The 18,603-nt window shown below is 46.5% G+C and overlaps 1 protein-coding gene across 1 annotated transcript; it reads right to left on the reverse strand.

The window, feature by feature from the left end:
* Window positions 1-14,947: 14,947 nt before the first annotated feature.
* On the reverse strand, window positions 14,948-18,212 carry NPBWR2 (neuropeptides B and W receptor 2). Its single transcript, XM_081195744.1, has 2 exons — window positions 17,126-18,212; window positions 14,948-16,835 (listed from the first exon to the last, which is right to left on the reverse strand). Exon 2 carries the CDS (start codon window positions 16,369-16,371, stop codon window positions 15,307-15,309), a length of 1,065 nt encoding a protein of 354 aa, XP_081051870.1. The 5' UTR covers window positions 16,372-16,835; window positions 17,126-18,212; the 3' UTR covers window positions 14,948-15,306.
* Window positions 18,213-18,603: the final 391 nt, after the last annotated feature.

The raw sequence follows: 18,603 nt of genomic DNA on the forward strand, positions 1-18,603 counted from the left end.
ATTCAAAGTGCTGACCTTTAAAGCCCTAAACGGCTTTGGCCCTGTATACCTGAACGAGCATCTCCACCCACATTGTTGAGCCCAGACACTGAGGTCCTCTCCCGAGGGTCTTCTGGCAGTTCCCTCACTGTGAGAAGTGAAGCTACAGGGAATCAGGAAGAGGGCCTTCTCGGTAGTGGCGCCCTCCCTGTGGAACGCCCTCCCATCAGATGTCAAAGAAATAAACAACTCCCTGACTTTTAGACGACATCTGAAGGCAGCCCTGTTTAGGGAAGCTTTTAATATTTGATGAATTATTCTATTTTAATATTTTGCTGGAAGCCGCCTAGAGTGGCTGGAGAAACCCAGCCAGATGGGTGGGGTAATAATAATAATATCTATGCATCTGATGCAGCAATATTCCATTTTCAAGATGAATTTGCTTGCCATGCCTACAACCTTAGGCAGCTTTTACCCTCCTGGCGCTGTTTTATTTCTCTTTTTCTTAATCTCCCAAAGCCCTTTCTTCTCAAAACGCTTTTTTTATACATAAACAAAGGCAGGATTCATTAGCTAGAGTTCATTTCTCCTTCCTTTGCAGATTAGAGCACCTCCATGGAACAGCTTTCAATGCCTGCTAAATGCACGAAAATAGGCCTTTTGGTAGGTTTGTAGATGAAATCTGCTATGTGGGATTTTTCAAACCTATGGGTAGAGTGGCTGGTCTAGAATCTTGCAGGGACATGTTGTATCAGGAAGGGAAAAGGCAGCAGTTATATACCACTGGTTAGAAGCCCCTACTGGCTTCTTAGGACACCTGGTATCTTCTGAGATAGGATGCTAGAAGCTGCAGCTGGCTTCTCAGCCGAGATCCAATACTGGCTATGATTGACACAATGAATGAGAAAGGGGTAGCCAGCAGGATCCGCCCAGCCTTTGTGAACTATCCAATATATCTACACTACATGTTTATTATTATTTTATTTTTTGTTGAATTGATACCCTGCCCTTCCTCCCCAAGGAGCCCCGGGCATACAGACATACAATTTAATAACAAAAGCATAGTAGAAATAGATTAAGACATTCTAAAAACAATTATAATTAAAAAGCATACTTCCCCCAATGTACATAGCTTTTCCCATAGTATCCTGGGAACTGCAGTCTGTTAAGGGTTCAGAGAATTGCAGCCCTGTGAGTGGGAAACTACAGTTCTCGTGATTCTTAAGGGAAAGTGGTGGGCTTTGGATGTGCATTGGATGGGCTTTAAAGATATGGAACTGTACTAACCTTGGATCCTAGAACAATAGGCAAGTAGGATCCTAGAATGCAACAACAGATTGGCTTGCAGGAGTAGACCAATCAGGCTTCAGGAAGAAGTTAATCAGCCTATTAGGCTGGTATGATCGTAGAATGCAACAACTGATTGGCCTCCAGGAGGGAAGTAGAATCAGCCAATCAGACGGAACTCATTGTGTAAATAATGTCTATAAAAGCCTGAGGTTTGGGGGGCAATTCAGTCACTTTTTTAAAAGCTGCAATAAAGAGCATGAAATCACTATAGGACTCCAAGTATATTTCACTCTGCTTAATAGCCTCCAAGGAAGGAGAGTCCACAACCTCCCAAGGGAGACCATTCCACTGTCGAACAGCTCTTCCTGTCAGAAAGTTCCTCCTGATGTTGAATTGGAATCTCCTTTCTTGTAACTTGAAGCCATGGGTTCGAGTCCTACTCTCCAGAGCAGGGGAAAACAAGCTTAAGAAGAGCTTTGTTTAAAGGCAGATTTGGTGGCAGTGATGGGTGATGCAAGGGTTATGCCACCGAGCACACGGCCACATCATTGACACATCCAAACATCCAAATCTCCAATTTAGATTTGATGTAATGCTATGCAAACTCCCTGGCTCAAGGCAGCTAAGCGACATGCTTAGTAAGCCTGGCACATGCTCAAGCTCTGATGATTTATGGACTGTCAGTGCTACTCAGTTACTCTCCAACTATGTGAGCTTATGCAATGGGTGTTTGATAATGAAGACATGGTTCTGTAGCTTACGTGGTTTGGAGCTTTGCTTGCTATAGGTGTTCCACAGGGCATGCCACGCGGCATCTGCGGCAAACACTGAGGGGAATATCACCTCTCAACTCTCCTCTTTTTCAGGCTAAATATACCAACCTCATTCAACTTTTCCTCATAAGGCTTGGTTTCCAGATCCTTGATATGGTCAGTCAGACTTACGTCTCAGTGGAACTTAAGTCCTGTTTAAACCATTAAGAAAAAACAGTAATGACTTAAGTCTCATGCATTTTGCTGGAAATGGTACAACTAATTTTGTTTGGATCCAAGCCATCGGTCAGTCATCTGATGTCACTATGGCATCAAGTGATTGACAGGAGGGGTGCCCCACTCACCTGTGAAAGTTGGTATATGGGGGTGGGAACAGTTAGCTATCCAGCCTGGGGGCCAAAAACATTCCCTAGACAAGACCATCCAGACTTTCAAACCGCCCAAAGTTCAGCCAAAATTGCAGGGAGAAAGGAAATATCATTTGTTTGAGAATATATATATATATATATATATATATATATATATATATATATATATATTTGCTTTCGTAGATTTTCACGGGTACAGGAATGCAGGTTTTGGTGTCTTCGGGTGTCTTCCCGTGTAAGAGTTGGGGTGTCTAGGCGACGTTTCGACGAGGTCTCACTCGTCATCTTCAGGCTGGTGCTTTCGGCTTCTTGTTACTGGAACAGAGCAGGATCTCAGTGTTTGAGTTCCTATAAATACTGTTGAGGGGGTGTGGTGTATAGCCTCCAACGTTCTGGGCAGAGAGGAAGTTTCCAGGTTAGTGTGCCTTTTCTTCTTTTGTTCATTAATTACTTGAGGGATATCTTGAGTGATTTCTTGAGTGATATTCTGAGTACCACTTAGGAGGGTCATTAGGTGTGGATTAGTTGCTAAAGCTTTCGTGTCTTGACCTCTTGAGCTTGTGAAGAGTTTTTTTCTGAGAAGATGGCTGTACTGCACTTTGTTGTGCTCTGGCTTGGCTTCGTGTATAGGGGCGAGCTGTGGTTTTGTGCCCTGTGCCAGCCAGATCTGTGTAGGGATTGCAGGGGGGTGCAGCATCCGGAAGTGCCACTATGGTTTGGCTACTGGATGGTGTCTGTAATTTATCTGTGGAGAGGGTCTGGGTTTGGGTCTGGTGTGGTTGATTGGAGATGGCGTTCTGTGTGCCTCTGGTTCTGGTGTCGGTTTTTGTGGGGAGGGCTAATTTCCAGATGTCTGGCAGGCGGGACGTGTCGTCACGCTTGTTCATGTTGTGAGGGTGTTTCTCTATCTCGATGGCTTCCATGATTATTCTCTTGTGGTGATGTTCCATGTTAAAGAGCAATTTGGAATCTGCAAAATTAATTTCGTGTCCTGTTTCTTTCATGTGTTGGTAAAGAGAGGAAGTTTTTTCTTCTTTTTTGACGGCATTCTTGTGTTCTGCGATACGTGCATTTATTCGTCTGTTTGTTTGTCCAATGTACGTGGCTGGGCAGACTTTGCAGGGTATTTCATAGACCCCTTGGTTTTCTAACTGGATTTTATCTTTGGGGTTTCTGAGGATATTGGCTATTTTTTGGTTGGTGCAAAAGGCTGTTTTGATATTGTGTTTATGGAGGATTTTGCTGATTTTATCTGTAGTGCCCTTGATATAAGGAAGGAGGGCCATGCCATTGTTTTCTTCTGTGTCTTGGTTTTTGGGGGGTGTTTCTTTTTGGATTAGCTTCGTAACCCTGTTTTGCTGGTATCCGTTGGCGATTAACACATTTGAGAGATTCTGTAACTCAGTTGTCAAGTGGTCTTTGTCAGCCAGGCGTTTGGTTCTGGAGATGAGAGTCTTGGCTACGGAGTTTATTTGTGCAGGGTGGTGGTGTGATTGTGCATGTAAGTAGCGGTTGGTGTGTGTTTTTTTCCGGTAGATAGTGTGTCCTAGGGAGCCATCAGGTTTTTTGTAGATTAGGACGTCAAGGAAGGGAAGTTGGTTGTTGGCTTCTATTTCCATAGTGAATTGTATTTTGGGGTGTAGGCTGTTGAGATGTGTGAGGAAGCTATCTAGTTTTTCCTTCCCGTGTGGCCAAATTACAAAGGTGTCGTCAACATATCTGAGCCAAAGTTTGGGTTTGTGTTCTGACTTGTCTAAAGCATTGGTTTCAAAGTGTTCCATGTACAGATTTGCGATGACCGGTGAGAGGGGTGATCCCATAGGTGCTCCTTCTATCTGTTTGTATCTTTGTCCATTGTGGATGAAGTACGTGTTGGTTAGGCAGTGGTTGGTCAGGTCCAGGATGTATTCGGGGGGATTGTATTTGTTTTGAATGGCTGTCAAGGCTTCATTAATGGGCACTTGTGTGAAGAGAGATACAACATCGAAGCTCACAAGTAGGTCATCGGGATGTAGGTTTTGCTTCTTTATTGTTTCTATGAACTGGAAGGAGTTTGTAACGTGTGAAGCGATAGATTCTGCAAATAAACTCCGTAGCCAAGACTCTCATCTCCAGAACCAAACGCCTGGCTGACAAAGACCACTTGACAACTGAGTTACAGAATCTCTCAAATGTGTTAATCGCCAACGGATACCAGCAAAACAGGGTTACGAAGCTAATCCAAAAAGAAACACCCCCCAAAAACCAAGACACAGAAGAAAACAATGGCATGGCCCTCCTTCCTTATATCAAGGGCACTACAGATAAAATTAGCAAAATCCTCCATAAACACAATATCAAAACAGCCTTTTGCACCAACCAAAAAATAGCCAATATCCTCAGAAACCCAAAAGATAAAATCCAGTTAGAAAACCAAGGGGTCTATGAAATACCCTGCAAAGTCTGCCCAGCCACGTACATTGGACAAACAAACAGACGAATAAATGCACGTATCGCAGAACACAAGAATGCCGTCAAAAAAGAAGAAAAAACTTCCTCTCTTTACCAACACATGAAAGAAACAGGACACGAAATTAATTTTGCAGATTCCAAATTGCTCTTTAACATGGAACATCACCACAAGAGAATAATCATGGAAGCCATCGAGATAGAGAAACACCCTCACAACATGAACAAGCGTGACGACACGTCCCGCCTGCCAGACATCTGGAAATTAGCCCTCCCCACAAAAACCGACACCAGAACCAGAGGCACACAGAACGCCATCTCCAATCAACCACACCAGACCCAAACCCAGACCCTCTCCACAGATAAATTACAGACACCATCCAGTAGCCAAACCATAGTGGCACCTCCGGATGCTGCACCCCCCTGCAATCCCTACACAGATCTGGCTGGCACAGGGCACAAAACCACAGCTCGCCCCTATACACGAAGCCAAGCCAGAGCACAACTAAGTGCAGTACAGCCATCTTCTCAGAAAAACTCTTTACAAGGTCAAGAGGTCAAGACACGAAAGCTTTAGCAACTAATCCACACCTAATGACCCTCCTAAGTGGTACTCAGAATATCACTCAAGTAATCACTCAAGATATCCCTCAAGTAATTAATGAACAAAAGAAGAAAAGGCACATTAACCTAGGAACTTCCTCTCTGCCCAGAACGTTGGAGGCTATACACCACACCCCCTCAACAGTATTTATAGGAACTCAAACACTGAGATCCTGCTCTGTTCCAGTAACAAGAAGCCGAAAGCACCAGCCTGAAGATGACGAGTGAGACCTCGTCGAAACGTCGCCTAGACACCCCAACTCTTACACGGGAAGACACCCGAAGACACCAAAACCTGCATTCCTGTACCCGTGAAAATCTACGAAAGCATATATATATATATATATATATATATATATATATATATATGAGAGAGAGAGAGAGAGAGAGAGAGAGAGAGAGACGCAGGTGGCACTGTGGGTTAAACCAAGGAGCGTAGGACTTGCCGATCAGAAGGTCGGCGGTTCGAATCCCTGCGACGGGGTGAGCTCCCGTTGCTCGGTCCCTGCTCCTGCCAACCTAGCAGTTCGAAAGCACCTCAAAGCGCAAGTAGATAAATAGGTACCGCTCTGGCGGGAAGGTAAGCGGTGTTTCCATACGCTGCTCTGGTTTGCCAGAAGTGGCTTAGTCATGCTGCCCACATGACCTGGAAGCTGTATGCCGGCTCCCTTGGCCAGTAAAGCGAGATGAGCACCGCAACTCCAGTGTCGGCCATGACTGGACCTAATGGTCAGGGGTCTTTTTACACACACACACACACACACACACACACACACACACACACATACACACACACACACACACACACACACACATCCAGCTGGTATCCACCAACCTCTTCCCCCATTCCCTGCTCCAAGTGGGATAGTGTCCAGTTGATTGGAGTAAGCAAGCCAAGCTCTAGGGAGTTTTATCCCTTCCTCTGTCCCCAGAAAGAGGCTGCAGAGTGGGAACACTGTGACTTTGTTAAAAGAGAGCTAGTGTGTTATAGCGGTCAGGGTGTCAGACTAGGGCCTGGGAGACCAGGGTTCAAATGCCACTTGGCCATGAAGCTCAGCCTAGGCTGTCTCTCAGCCTATCCTACCTCACAGCGTCATTGTGGAAATTCAGTGAGGAGGGTGGAGAACCACGTGTACCGTCCTGAGCTTCTTGGAGAAAACAGTGGGCTATAAATGCAGGAGATATGCAATAAATAAATAAAGTGTGGATTGCCTGAAGCTCTGCTCTGCCCTTGCCGGTCTTGGAAGGATCCTTTTAAAAAGTCCCATATGACCAAAGAATTTGCTATCATTTTCCCGGTAGTGATGTATGGAAGTGAGAGCTGGACCATAAAGAAGGCTGATGGCCGAAGAATTGATGCTTTTGAATTATGGTGCTGGGGGAGACTCTTGAGAGTCCCATGGACTGCAAGAAGATCTAACCTCTCCATTCTGAAGGAAATCAGCCCTGAGTGCTCACTGGAAGGACAGATCCTGAAGCTGAGGCTCCAATACTTTGGCCACCTCATGATAAGAGAAGACTCCCCAGAAAAGACCCTGATGTTGGGAAAGATGGAGGGCACAAGGAGAAGGGGACGACAGAGGACGAGATGGTTGGACAGTGTTCTCGAAGCTACCAGCATGAGTTTGACCAAACTGCAGGAGGCAGTGGAAGACAGAAGTGCCTGGCGTGCTCTGGTCCAGGGGGTCACGAAGAGTCGGACATGACTAAATGACTAAACAACAACAATTGGGGGATATAGGAAGCCCCAAACACATATTTTCTAGATGTCCCTTTTACAATGAGGCATGTAGAAAAACCATTGACCCCCTGCTGGTGAGGCTTGCTGACCTCACGGTAAAGCAAAAATTCAATCTTCTCCTGTTAGGCAAAGACCACAAGACGACCCGGATTGTACCCAGATTCTGTGCACAGATCTGTAGGTGCTGACCACCCCCCGATTCAATCTAGTTTGTTAAGAAAATTCCCAAACTCGGATCCACGGGTGACTCTGGGTCATTTCTCTAAGGCAGTCTAAAAGTTTTTATGTGTTTATATGCCTATCACATTTTAAAACTTAAAATCCATTGTTTTAAATGTTTGTTTTGCTGTTGGAATTGTAGTTCCATTTGTGTTTCACAAGCTGGTCTCTTACCGAAATAAATTTCATGCTCATGTTCAATAAAGTGTGGAATTGTGGGGCTGAGGCATTTTCATCTAGTTCTAGAAGCAATAAATCTGTTAACAAGGCAGATAGGAGAACAATAGCAGCTGCCTCTTAGAAATCAAAGATACTTCCCATAGGAACCATTTGCCAGTCTCCTTGGGGTTCTGGGATGAGAAACAGAACCATCACATGAATCACTGGCCATAGAGTTTATTTGCATTTACTTACCTTTGTAGTAAAAGGGACGTGGGTGGCGCTGTGGGTTAAACCACAGAGCCTAGGACTTGCCGATCAGAAGGTCGGTGGTTTGAATCCCCTTGATGGGGTGAGCTCCCATTGCTCGGTCCCAGCTCCTGCCAACCTAGCAGTTCGAAAGCACGTCAAAGTGCAAGTAGATAAATAGGTACCACTCCAGCGGAAAGGTAAACGGCGTTTCCGTACACTGCTCTGGTTTGCCAGAAGCGGCTTAGTCATGCTGGCCTCATGACCCGGAAGCTGTACGCCGGCTCCCTCGGCCAATAAAGCGAGATGAGTGCCACAACCCCAGAGTCGGTCACAACTGGACCTAATGGTCAGGGGTCCCTTTACCTTTACCTTAGAAATCAAAGAGACCTCCCATAGGAACCATTTGCCAGTATCCTTGGGGTTCTATGCTGTATCCTTGGGATTCTGGGATGAGAAACAGAACCATCACATGAATCACTGGCCATAGAGTTTATTTGCATTTACTTACCTTTGTAGTAAGGGGAAGGGAATTTTCTTGCTTTTGTTATTATGGTTGGTATCCTCATCTTAAAAAAAAATAAAAATTGCAAAAAAGGAAGACAGCCTGCACTTCAGATACTTTCTCAGTGCAATTAGTTCTATTTATCCCTCCACTGCCATCCTTGCCTGTGGTTGTCATCACAAAGGACCCAAAGGGCCTGCTAATGTGTCCAAATGGCTTTGGCACGTCAGTCAAGAGAGGAGTTAAGCTCGGAGATTAATGACTCTAAACAACGAGGACTGTGTTGAGTCGCCTAACAAATTTGTCTTGGCAAAATCTCGACCATGTGCACATTGATTTTTACCTTGCTGTGGGCTCCCTAGTCAGAACTTTGGACATCTAATACCTTATTGATTCATCTTTAGGCTGGCTTCCATCAATTACAGTCCCATATTAATAACGCTTAAATTGCAATGCACAGGGTTTGTTTATGAAATGAATGCCAGTGTTGGAAATGGAAGGGGAAGGGAAGGTTTTTTTGAACCCTTTCCAGAGTGTGGATCAGGGCTGGAGACACTCCAAATGTTGCTGGACATCAGAGAATAAGAAGAACCTGCAGGATCAAGCCAAAGGCCCATCTATTCCACTATCCTGTTCTCACAGTGGCCGCTCAGATGCCCGTAGAAGGCCTAAGCACCAGATTCAAGAATAACAGCCCTCTCTCCTCCTGTGGCTTCCAGCTGTGGAGGCAGAACGTAGCCATCAGGGGTAGGACCCATTGATTGCAGGGGTGTAGCATGGTGCTGGAGGAGACTCTTGAGAGTCTCATGGACTGCAAGAAGATCAAACCTCTCCATTCTGAAGGAAATCAGCCCTGAGTGCTCACTGGAAGGACAGATCCTGAAGCTGAGGCTCCAAGACTTTGGCCACCTCATGAGAAGAGAAGACTCCCTGGAAAAGACCCTGGTGTTGGGAAAGATGAGGGCACAAGGAGAAGGGGACGACAGAGGATGAGATGGGTAGACATAATAATAATAATAATAATAATAATAATAATAATAATAATAATAATAATAATAATAATGTATTTATACCCCGCCCACCTGGCTGGGTTTCCCCAGCCACTCTGGGCAGCTTCCAACCAAATATTAAAAACAATACAGTGTCAGACATTAAAAACTTCCCTAAACAGGGCCGCCTTCAGCTGTCTTTTAAATGTAAAATCGTTGTTTATTGCCTTGACATCTGCTGGGAGGGCGTTCCACAGGGCAGGCGCCACCACCAAGAAGACCCTCTACCTGGTTCCCTGTAGCCTCACTTCTCACAGGGAGGGAACCGCCAGAAGGCCCTCAGTGCTGGACCTCAGTGTCCAGGCAGAACGATGGGAGCAGAGACACTCCTTCAGGTATACAGGACCGAGGCCATTTAGGGCTTTAAAGGTCAGCACCAACACTTTGAATTGTGCTTGGAAACGTAATGGGAGCCAATGAAGCTCTTTCAGGACTGGTGTTATATGGTCTTGGCAGCCACTCGTAGTGTTCTCGACGCTACCAACATGAGTTTAACCAAACTGAGTCCAAGCATCTTCAAAACCCATGACACCTTTGGTAAAGGCTGTTCTCCAATTGGAGCACCCACAGGCCAGTGTTTCCCAGTTGTCAGTGTTTATACTACATTCTTTAAAAAAGATTTGCCTTGAGAGAGTCTTTGAACCTCTTCTGTTGACCACCAGCACTACATTTTCCACTTTTCAGTTCAGAATAGAGAAGTTGCTTTGGAAGGCAATAATCAGGCATCCGAACAACACAACCAGACCAACAAAGTTGATGTTGAAGAATTATGGCTGTCACGTCCACACACCACCCTCCCTGAGCAGCCTTGCAAGACTCAGATCCAGGGAGGGCTGCACAAGGAGGGAGTAATAGCCATGACACTCAGGGCTGGTGTTGTTCCAGCAGTGGCAGAGGCTGAGCAGGTGTGGTGGGCTTCATTTATCCTCTGTCCCCCACCCCTGCTGCACACACCTGCCCTAGGTGGCATCAAGACATGTCCCATAACTGAACACAAATTTGCCTAATCCCCTTTTGAAGCCATCTGTGGATTGGTGATCATCACTGCCTCCTTTGGGAGGGAGTTTCATAGTTTACCGTATTTTTCACTCCATAAGATGCACCTGAACATAAGACGCACCTAGTTTTTAGAGGAGGAAAACAAGAAAAAAAAATATTCTGAACTAAACAGTGGATGTATAATTTTTGTGGTTCATGCTGTGACCACAGACATGTGATTTGACGGTGAGTTTGGGGTAGCCCAATGCAAAAATCCTGAGGATCCATGTGGATCTGTGCTTTGTAACCACGTTTTTGCACCATTGCGACCCTATGCAACAGTGGGTGCGTGATTTTTTTGGTGCAGGCTGCAGCCATGGACATGCTATGTGATCTGGTGGTGAATTTGGGGTGGCTCAATGTAAAAATCCTGAGGATCCAAGGGCTTTTACCTCTCAGACAGCCTCCTTTATCGCTAGCGTCCCTTATCTCCCGCCCGATTGCTTACCAATCAGTTGCTTCCTTTCAACACTCCCTTCCCTCTTGTTTGCCTTAGTGTCTTTTCCTTAGCTAGAGCAGTTTTTTGCTCCTCCTTTTCTTCTAATTTCTCTCCTCATTGCTTTAGTCTTCCTGTCTCCTCTCCTTGCAAGTTCGCTGTCTTTACCTCCCCCCTCCCAGGCAGCCTCCTTTATTGCTAGCGTCCTTTATCTCCCTCCCGGTTGCTTGCAGATCAGTGGCTTTGTTTCAACACCCACTTCCCTCTTTCAAAAAGAAGAAGAAGAAGAAGAAGAAGAAGAAGAAGAAGAAGAAGAAGAAGAAGAAGAGCATGATCTGCTTTTTGCCCCTGGGCAATTTGGCTCCAGGGACCACGCATTCACTCCATAAGACACACAGACATTTCCCCTTACTTTTTAGGAAGAAAAAAGTGTGTCTTATGGAGTGAAAAATACAGTAATTGTGTGCTGTGTGAAGAACTTTATCTTATCTGTCCCGAATCTTTCACTACAATGCTCTTGGTCCCTGACCACTGAGCATGCTGGCTGGAGCTGTTGGGAGTTGGGTCTCCAAGCACAACTGATCCCTGATCTTGTCCTAGCTACTTCTCCTAGCTGGTGCCATCCAACGTGCAGACCCAGATCCCACCATCTGCCACCAGGATTCACCCCATTTCATGATTTAATTGATATCTCCAAGCAAAGATTGTCCAGCAAGGCAACTGAGGTCGAATATTTTCACAGGGGTTTTGAGACACAGGCTGTGAGACTTCTTAAATTCCCCAGAGAGCTGCCATCAATCTCTTTGCATGTTTGAAACAAGGTCAGAGAAGCAGACGACATGTGGCATGGAAAATGCAATTTGTTTGGCAGCGATGCAATCACACTCACACAGAACGCCAAGTTCCCTGCGAGAGTCCCCGAGTGCCAAATAGTTTTACACATGATTTATTTTGGAGACAGAAGGGTGTTGTTGTTTTTTAAGCACTTATTAAAAAAATAAAGGGAAAGAAATATTCATGGCCTTCAGAACTGTACCAAGGCGCAGATTCAGTGAAGTGCTTTGAGGACGCTGTGCCCTGATGCTGGATGTTTGATAAACCCCTATTGTGCTGTGTTCAAATGTGTGAATCATGCCATCACGGCAAAGGGAGCAGAGGAAAGGAACAAAAATAGGATCCATTTAAGAGGCAGAACAAACTGCTATTTCCCAAATGGAAAGGGAAGGGGAAATATGACTCAGAGCGCCTGTTTTCTGGGATGCCTTCCCTTCCTGATCTCAGATTTTAGGCATTTTATTAAATGTCCACAAACACTCTGACTTCTCAAGGGGAAGCAGTTCCAGGAAATGTAACATCAAGGTGGAAGAATAGTCTCTCATCAGAGTCTAGAGACAGGTAGAGTTGGGTGTGAGGAACGTGGAACAAGACATGGTTTCTTGGCAGGCATTTAGGTCAGACTGCATTTCCATCTAGCTCACTGCTGCCTAGTCTGACTGGAGTAACAAATGTAAATTTTATATTTGTAGAGTAGGCTAGTTTCCACCCACATCCACCCACCCCTCTCCATCCAGGAATGCAAGAAGAATTATTAGCACTCAAGGGCAAATTCCAGCCAGGCAAAATCCCTTGTGGGGTATGCAGAGCAGGTGAAGTGTGTGAAGACACTCCTGAGGGCCATAAAAAGAAACCTGGAAGGCTGCATTTGGCCCCCAGGCCTGAGATTCCTCTCACCTGGTATTTAAGTGCACTTGGCTCCAGGCCTCATTCCCACCAGCTCTAACATGTGTTTCAAAATCCTGCCAGGGAGGCCAGGAGCTGTCCAGCAGGTCAGTGCTGAAGATGCTCAGGAGAGCAGCTGATTGGCGCAGGGACTGGATGGACACTGAGCAGTGCTGGCCGGATACTGATCAGAGGGCACCAGGAGAAGTGGGTTTGGACGCTGACTTTAAATAAGGGATCAGGGAACTGGGAGGACCTGTAGCAGCCGGGAGAGGAGAGTCAGAGGGAGGAGAAGCTGGAGGATTGGAGAGTGAAGAACAGGTGCAGAAAGGAGAGATAGGCCAGGCTGGTGTCGAGTCAAGGGCTTCTACACTTCCTCTTCCTGCCCCCACCTCTCCTGCTCCACTGTCTCCCAGGGAGAAGCAGAAGGTTACACGCTGGCCAAGTCTTTGCCTGCTTGCATGCAGCTTGGGAGGGGGAGATACAGAAGCTGGGACGGGGACAGAGCCTCTCTGTTCTGGCAACTGCCTTATTGGGTGCACACCTAGAAGTAGCTGGGAGGACTCCTTCAAGCAACCAATAGTTAAAACTGCACATAGCTACTGTTCCAATTTACCAGCACAGGACGTAGGGATGGCCACCAACTTGGATGGCTTTCAAACAGGATTAAACAAACGCATAAGAGCCAGTGTGGCGTGGCAGATAGAACGTCGGACTGGGAGACCTGGGTTCAAGTCACCACTCAGCCATGAGCTCGCTGGGCAACCTGGGGCCAGTCACTGCCTCTCAGAATAGCCTACCTCACAGGGTCGTTGTGAGATAAAAATGAGGAGAGAAGAACCAACTCCACTGCCTTGACCTTGTAGGAAATGTAATGCAAATTCATGGAGGATATTCATGGATATCAATGACTACTAGCCATGATGGCTATGTTGCATGTCCACTGTCAGAGGCATACAGCCTCTGAGCGTAGGCTGCTAGCAATCACAATTAGGGAGAGTTGCTATTTCACTCAAGCTTCCCAGGAGAGGCATCTCATTGACCACTTTTCAGGACAGGATAATGAACTAGCTAGACCTTTGGCCTGATCTAGCAGGGCTTTCATGTGCATTAGAGTTGAGTCTGTTTCTGGTTACAATTTACAATGATTATCGTTTTCCAGAAATCCCTATAAACCTATTTCTCCCGATCCCCTGAGCACATCATCTGACACCCTGTCTTGTGCCCCATTGCCATCAGAAATGCGGTTTGTTAGTATGCAAGGCAGAGCCTTTTCCGTTGTGGCACCCATGTTGTAGAACTTCCTGTCCAGAGAGGTTCAGCTGGCTCCCTCTTTTGTGCCATTTAGGTGGGCCAGGTGTAAACAATTATTTCTGTTACATCAAGGGAGCGTGCTTGTTCTCTCCTGCTCTGGAGGGTAGGACTCGAACCCATGGCTTCAAGTTACAAGAAAGGAGATTCTGACTAAATGTCAGGAAAAACTTTCTGACAGTGAGAGCTGTTCAGCAGTGGAACAGACTCCCACAAGAGGTGGTGGACTTTCCTTCCTTGGAGGTTTTTAAGCAGAGTTTGGGTGGCCATCTGTCATGGGTGCTTTAGCTGAGATTCCTGCATTTGCAGGGGGTTGGACTAGATGATCCTTGGGGTCCCTTCCAACTCTAAGTGTTTCGTTTGACTTGCTCATCTGCTCCGTTGGTTAGAGTGTGGTGCTGATGAGGCCAAAGTTTGCAGGTTCAATCCCCATATGGGACAGCTGTGTGTTCCTGTATTGCAGGGGTTGGACCAGACGATCCTCAGGGTACCTTTCAACCCTACAATTCTATTATTCTATTACCTGCTGTACAATTGTGTTTTTAATCCAGCCCTTTAAACAAAGCATTGTACAGTGGTGCCTCGCAAGATGAAATTAATCCGTTCCGCGAGTATCTTCGTCTAGCGGTTTTTTCGTCTTGCGAAGCAACCCTATTAGCGGCTTAGCGGATTAGCGCTATTAGCGGTTTAGCGGCTATTAAAGGCTTAGCGGCTTAGCGGCTTAGCTGCTAAAAGGCTATTAAAGGCTTAGCGGCTTAGAAAAAGGGGGGGGAGTGAAAAAAAAATCTCAAGACTCGCAAGACATTTTCGTCTTGCGAAGCAAGCCCATAGGGAAATTCGTCCTGCGAAGCGCATTGAAAAACGGAAAACCCTTTCGTCTAGCGGGTTTTCCGTCTTGCGAGGCATTTGTCTTGCGGGGCACCACTGTATTGAAATGTATCTTTTAGCTACCTGTGAGCTGCCTTGGGGAGGCTGTTTCTGGGCTGACAGGCAGGGTACGAACATTTTACCAATAAATAAAAATAACCACCCAAGCTCATCCACACAGAGACCCCCAACCTCTCATTTTCATGCTGTTTATTTAATTAGGATTCCCCCCCTGTTATTGTCCACCAGGGGGCAGACACAGACTAAGGACACACAAAAAGGACATTTCTACAAGTTTAAGATCTCTTTTCCTTCCCCTTTCTGACAATATATATATTTTATAGGCATTCTAACAAAGCAAAATCGAAAAGCAACGAAAGCACAGCAGGAGGACCCTTACAGAGAAGACATAAGCAGCATCCGAATGAAAGTGTAACACTGCTGCAAAGTTCTTCGGAGACACGTGTTGCAAAGTTTGCAGGAGTTGCCGTCGACAGCCATGATGAATACGAAAGGGGCCTTGGTGAGGCTCCAGGAGGCACGGCTGATATTTCAAGCAGCCCTGCATTCCAGCATCTTCCTGAAGCTCTTCTGAAAGCTGTCGTCTAGGAAGGCGTACAAGAAGGGGTTCAGGCAAGAGTTGGCATAGCTGAGGCTGGTGATGAAGTAGGAGGCGCCAATGACCACAGGGGTCTGGGGCAAGTCAGTGGTCAAGGCCACGATGGTGGCCAGGTGAAACGGTGTCCAGCAGAAGAGACACACGGCCATGACGATGAAGACCATGATGGTGACTTTCTTCTTGGCTTTGTCCAGCGCTTTGGCGTTTGAGTTCAAGCGCATGTTCCTCAGTTTGTACAGCATCATGGTGTACAGGATGCAGATGGTGGAGACGGGGATGGCGAAGGCCAGGATGAGTGTGTAGATCCTACTGGCTTTGAACCAAAATTGTTCAGGCCGGGGGAAGTTGAGGCCGCAGCTCTTGATGCCCAGACCGTCTTCGTAGACGTTGGCAAAGATGAAGAAAGGGGACACGATAAGGGTGACTAGGAACCAGATGCCGAAGCTGATGATACGGGCTGCCCGGTAGGTGCGATGGGGCATCCGTTTGGAGCTGACGGTAGCTAGGACCACCAGGTACCTGTCTATGCTCATGACGGTGAGGAAATAGATGCTGGAGAAGATGTTGTAGTGGTCTATGGAGAGGATAACCTTGCAGAGGACCTCTCCGAAAGGCCAGTAGTGCAAGAGATGCTCAGCAATGTTGATAGGCAGGACCAGAGTGAACAGGTCGTCGGCGATGGCTAAGTTGAGGATGAACATGTTGGTCACCGTCTTCATCTTAGGGGCTTTGAGGATCACGTAGATGACGGCCGTGTTGCCCGTCAGACCTACAGCGCAGATCACGGAGTAGATGACAGGGAGGACGACATAGAAGTCCGGGGACTGTTCGTGGGAGGTGAGGTTGTAGCTTGTAACATTGCCTGTGCCGCAGGGGTCACCTGTTCCATTGCAGGTGGTGTTCAGGTCTCCATCCTCCCCAGGGTCTGCCATACCTCCTCGCTCTGTTTCCCAATTGCTCGTCAAGTTATATTGTAGGTAAGTGGGGACCGGAAGCATATCCCAGGGTGATCTGGCTGCTTTCAGAAGGTCTAGCTGAGGGCGATGTGCGGAGTGTGCTAAATGTCTTAGATCGCATCCCAAAGCACAAGTGCTTGTCGAGGGCAGGACCAAATCGAAGCTAGGAAAGTGAAAGGAAAGTGATCTTCCATGTCAAGAGCAGCATCTCTTTGAGCTGTGCCTCTTCTGTATTAGTCACGATCATCCGGCTATTTAAAACCGAGCTGCTCTTGCTCTAAATGAAAACTGCCATCTGATTAACTCCTTGAACAGGCTTTGTCCATCTAATCATCCACCGGCCCCTTTTCTGCATCAGGGATGGAAATGGAAGCAGCTTTTAACTTAGGACACGGCGAGGCTGCTCCCCACAGATCCGCTCAGAGGCAATGAAGAGAGCGGTACCCCATCCATTACAGTTGTGATTTCATTCGCTCCTGGGGATGCAGCAGACACTTCCTAATGCCCTGCAGAAAAGGGGTGGGGACGTTAAAGAATAATGAGACGAGATCCTATAAACCTCTTAAAAGCCCAAAGGCAGCTACCCCCCCCCCATGCCACTAAGTCCTGCCCCAGTCTAAGTTGCATGCACCCTCATGTTGAGTAGTGGCTTCAAAATGCAGACATCCCAAAACGATCTTGAACATGCCCAAACTCACATGCCTGTGCAGCACCGGAAAGCAAACTCCCAAAACGAAAAAGAGCATCAAAGCATAAGAGAAAAATGGTATTTAAAAAGAGATGTCACTAGCCTTACCTTTGTGTAGATTTCATGTTACTCTTCATTCCAAGTCCAGCTTCCAGCAAGTGGCTTCAATGTGGAAGAAACAGGAGCTGAACAACGTCCACAAGGATCGTCTTACTGGCACCCCAGCTTTGCAGAGAGCAGAGAAATAAATAGAGCTCCACTAGATTTTAAGCTGTTGAGTTTGCTATGATCCTCCCCCCCTTCCTTTCTGCCACTGCAGAGATCAGACAACGTCCAGGTTAGGCTCCTACTTCATCAGCTGAAACTCCCCTCTAGCTCTGAGTGCTCCTCTCACCCAGTCAGAGTCAGGATTTCTCACGTTTAACTCTTAGCATCTGCTACCCAGCTGCTTCTCACTGTTCAGACTCTCCCATCTCAATCGGAGGCAAAGGAGGAACCCGTAGTGGGCTGACATGCTATATTCCCACTGTGTGTGTGTGTGTGTGTGTGTGTGTGTGTGTGTGTGTGTGTGTGTGTGTAACTAAACCAAATAAATTACCCTGGCTAAATGCAATGCTTATTTATCTCTCTTTTAGTCTGCCTAAGTAACGATCACCCGAGCGGGACTACAAAATGCCTACAAAATGCTGTGGTTCCTTCTTTTTTTTAAAAAAAGGGGGAGAAGGAGAAACTGTGCGTGGTTAATTTTTGAAACAAGGATAACTGGGGTTTACATACCTCCAAAAGCTTCATTCCCTGACAGCTGTGCCCAATTCCCGTGCCCCTTCTTAAAGTTGTGCCGAGTTGCAGATAATGGGAGACAAAAGGCACATAGAACAACGCAGGCAGTTTTGTTTCCTATCACAGGAAACATGATTTTTTTTTGCATTACCTGCTCCCTGCTCCCATTTCTGTCATGGAGCATAGGAAGTCAGCTTGTACCGAATTAGACCACCAGCCCTCCTAGTCCGGCACTGGCAGAAGCTCTCTGGGGCTTCAGACAGCCTTGCCTGAAGATGTCAGGCATTGAACATGAGGTCCACCTGCAGCTCAGATGCTCTGCCTCTGAGCTACGTCTCTTCCCATCGTATGTTGAGCAGATCTAGCACTCTGTGCCTGGAGACAGAATTGCACACCCTGCAAGTACCCTGGTAAAACCAGGACATCCCTTTTCTTTCTCCTCACGAGAGGACGGCAGCCATTTTGGATGCCATGATCTCTCGCAATTCCGCACTGCGATTTCCCCCTGGAAAAAGTGCTTTTTGGGGCCGTGACCTTGTGTGGCACTCCAAAACACATCTAGAGGCATGGATAGTTTTCAAAACCGCATGCCCTACGCATTTCATTTTGGATATTCTATTCTTCCAAATATTTTCCAAGCTCATTTCGTTGTATTCTCTCTATTTCCTAGATACATTCAATGTCTGTCAGGAGATCTACCACCTCCACATAGTTTTAAAGATATTCTTTAAAAATACAGTAGCACCTCAGCTTACGTTACCCTCAGGTAACGTAAACTTTGGGTTGCAAAAGCAGCAAGCCTGGAA

Source organism: Podarcis bocagei (genome assembly GCF_964188305.1).
Source record: "Podarcis bocagei genome assembly, chromosome: 5".
NCBI lineage: Eukaryota > Metazoa > Chordata > Lepidosauria > Squamata > Lacertidae > Podarcis > Podarcis bocagei.

Bases quoted from the DNA above. Each gene is read 5' to 3' on its own strand.
- NPBWR2 (XM_081195744.1), bottom strand. From the start codon at position 16,371: ATGCTTCCGGTCCCCACTTACCTACAATATAACTTGACGAGCAATTGG.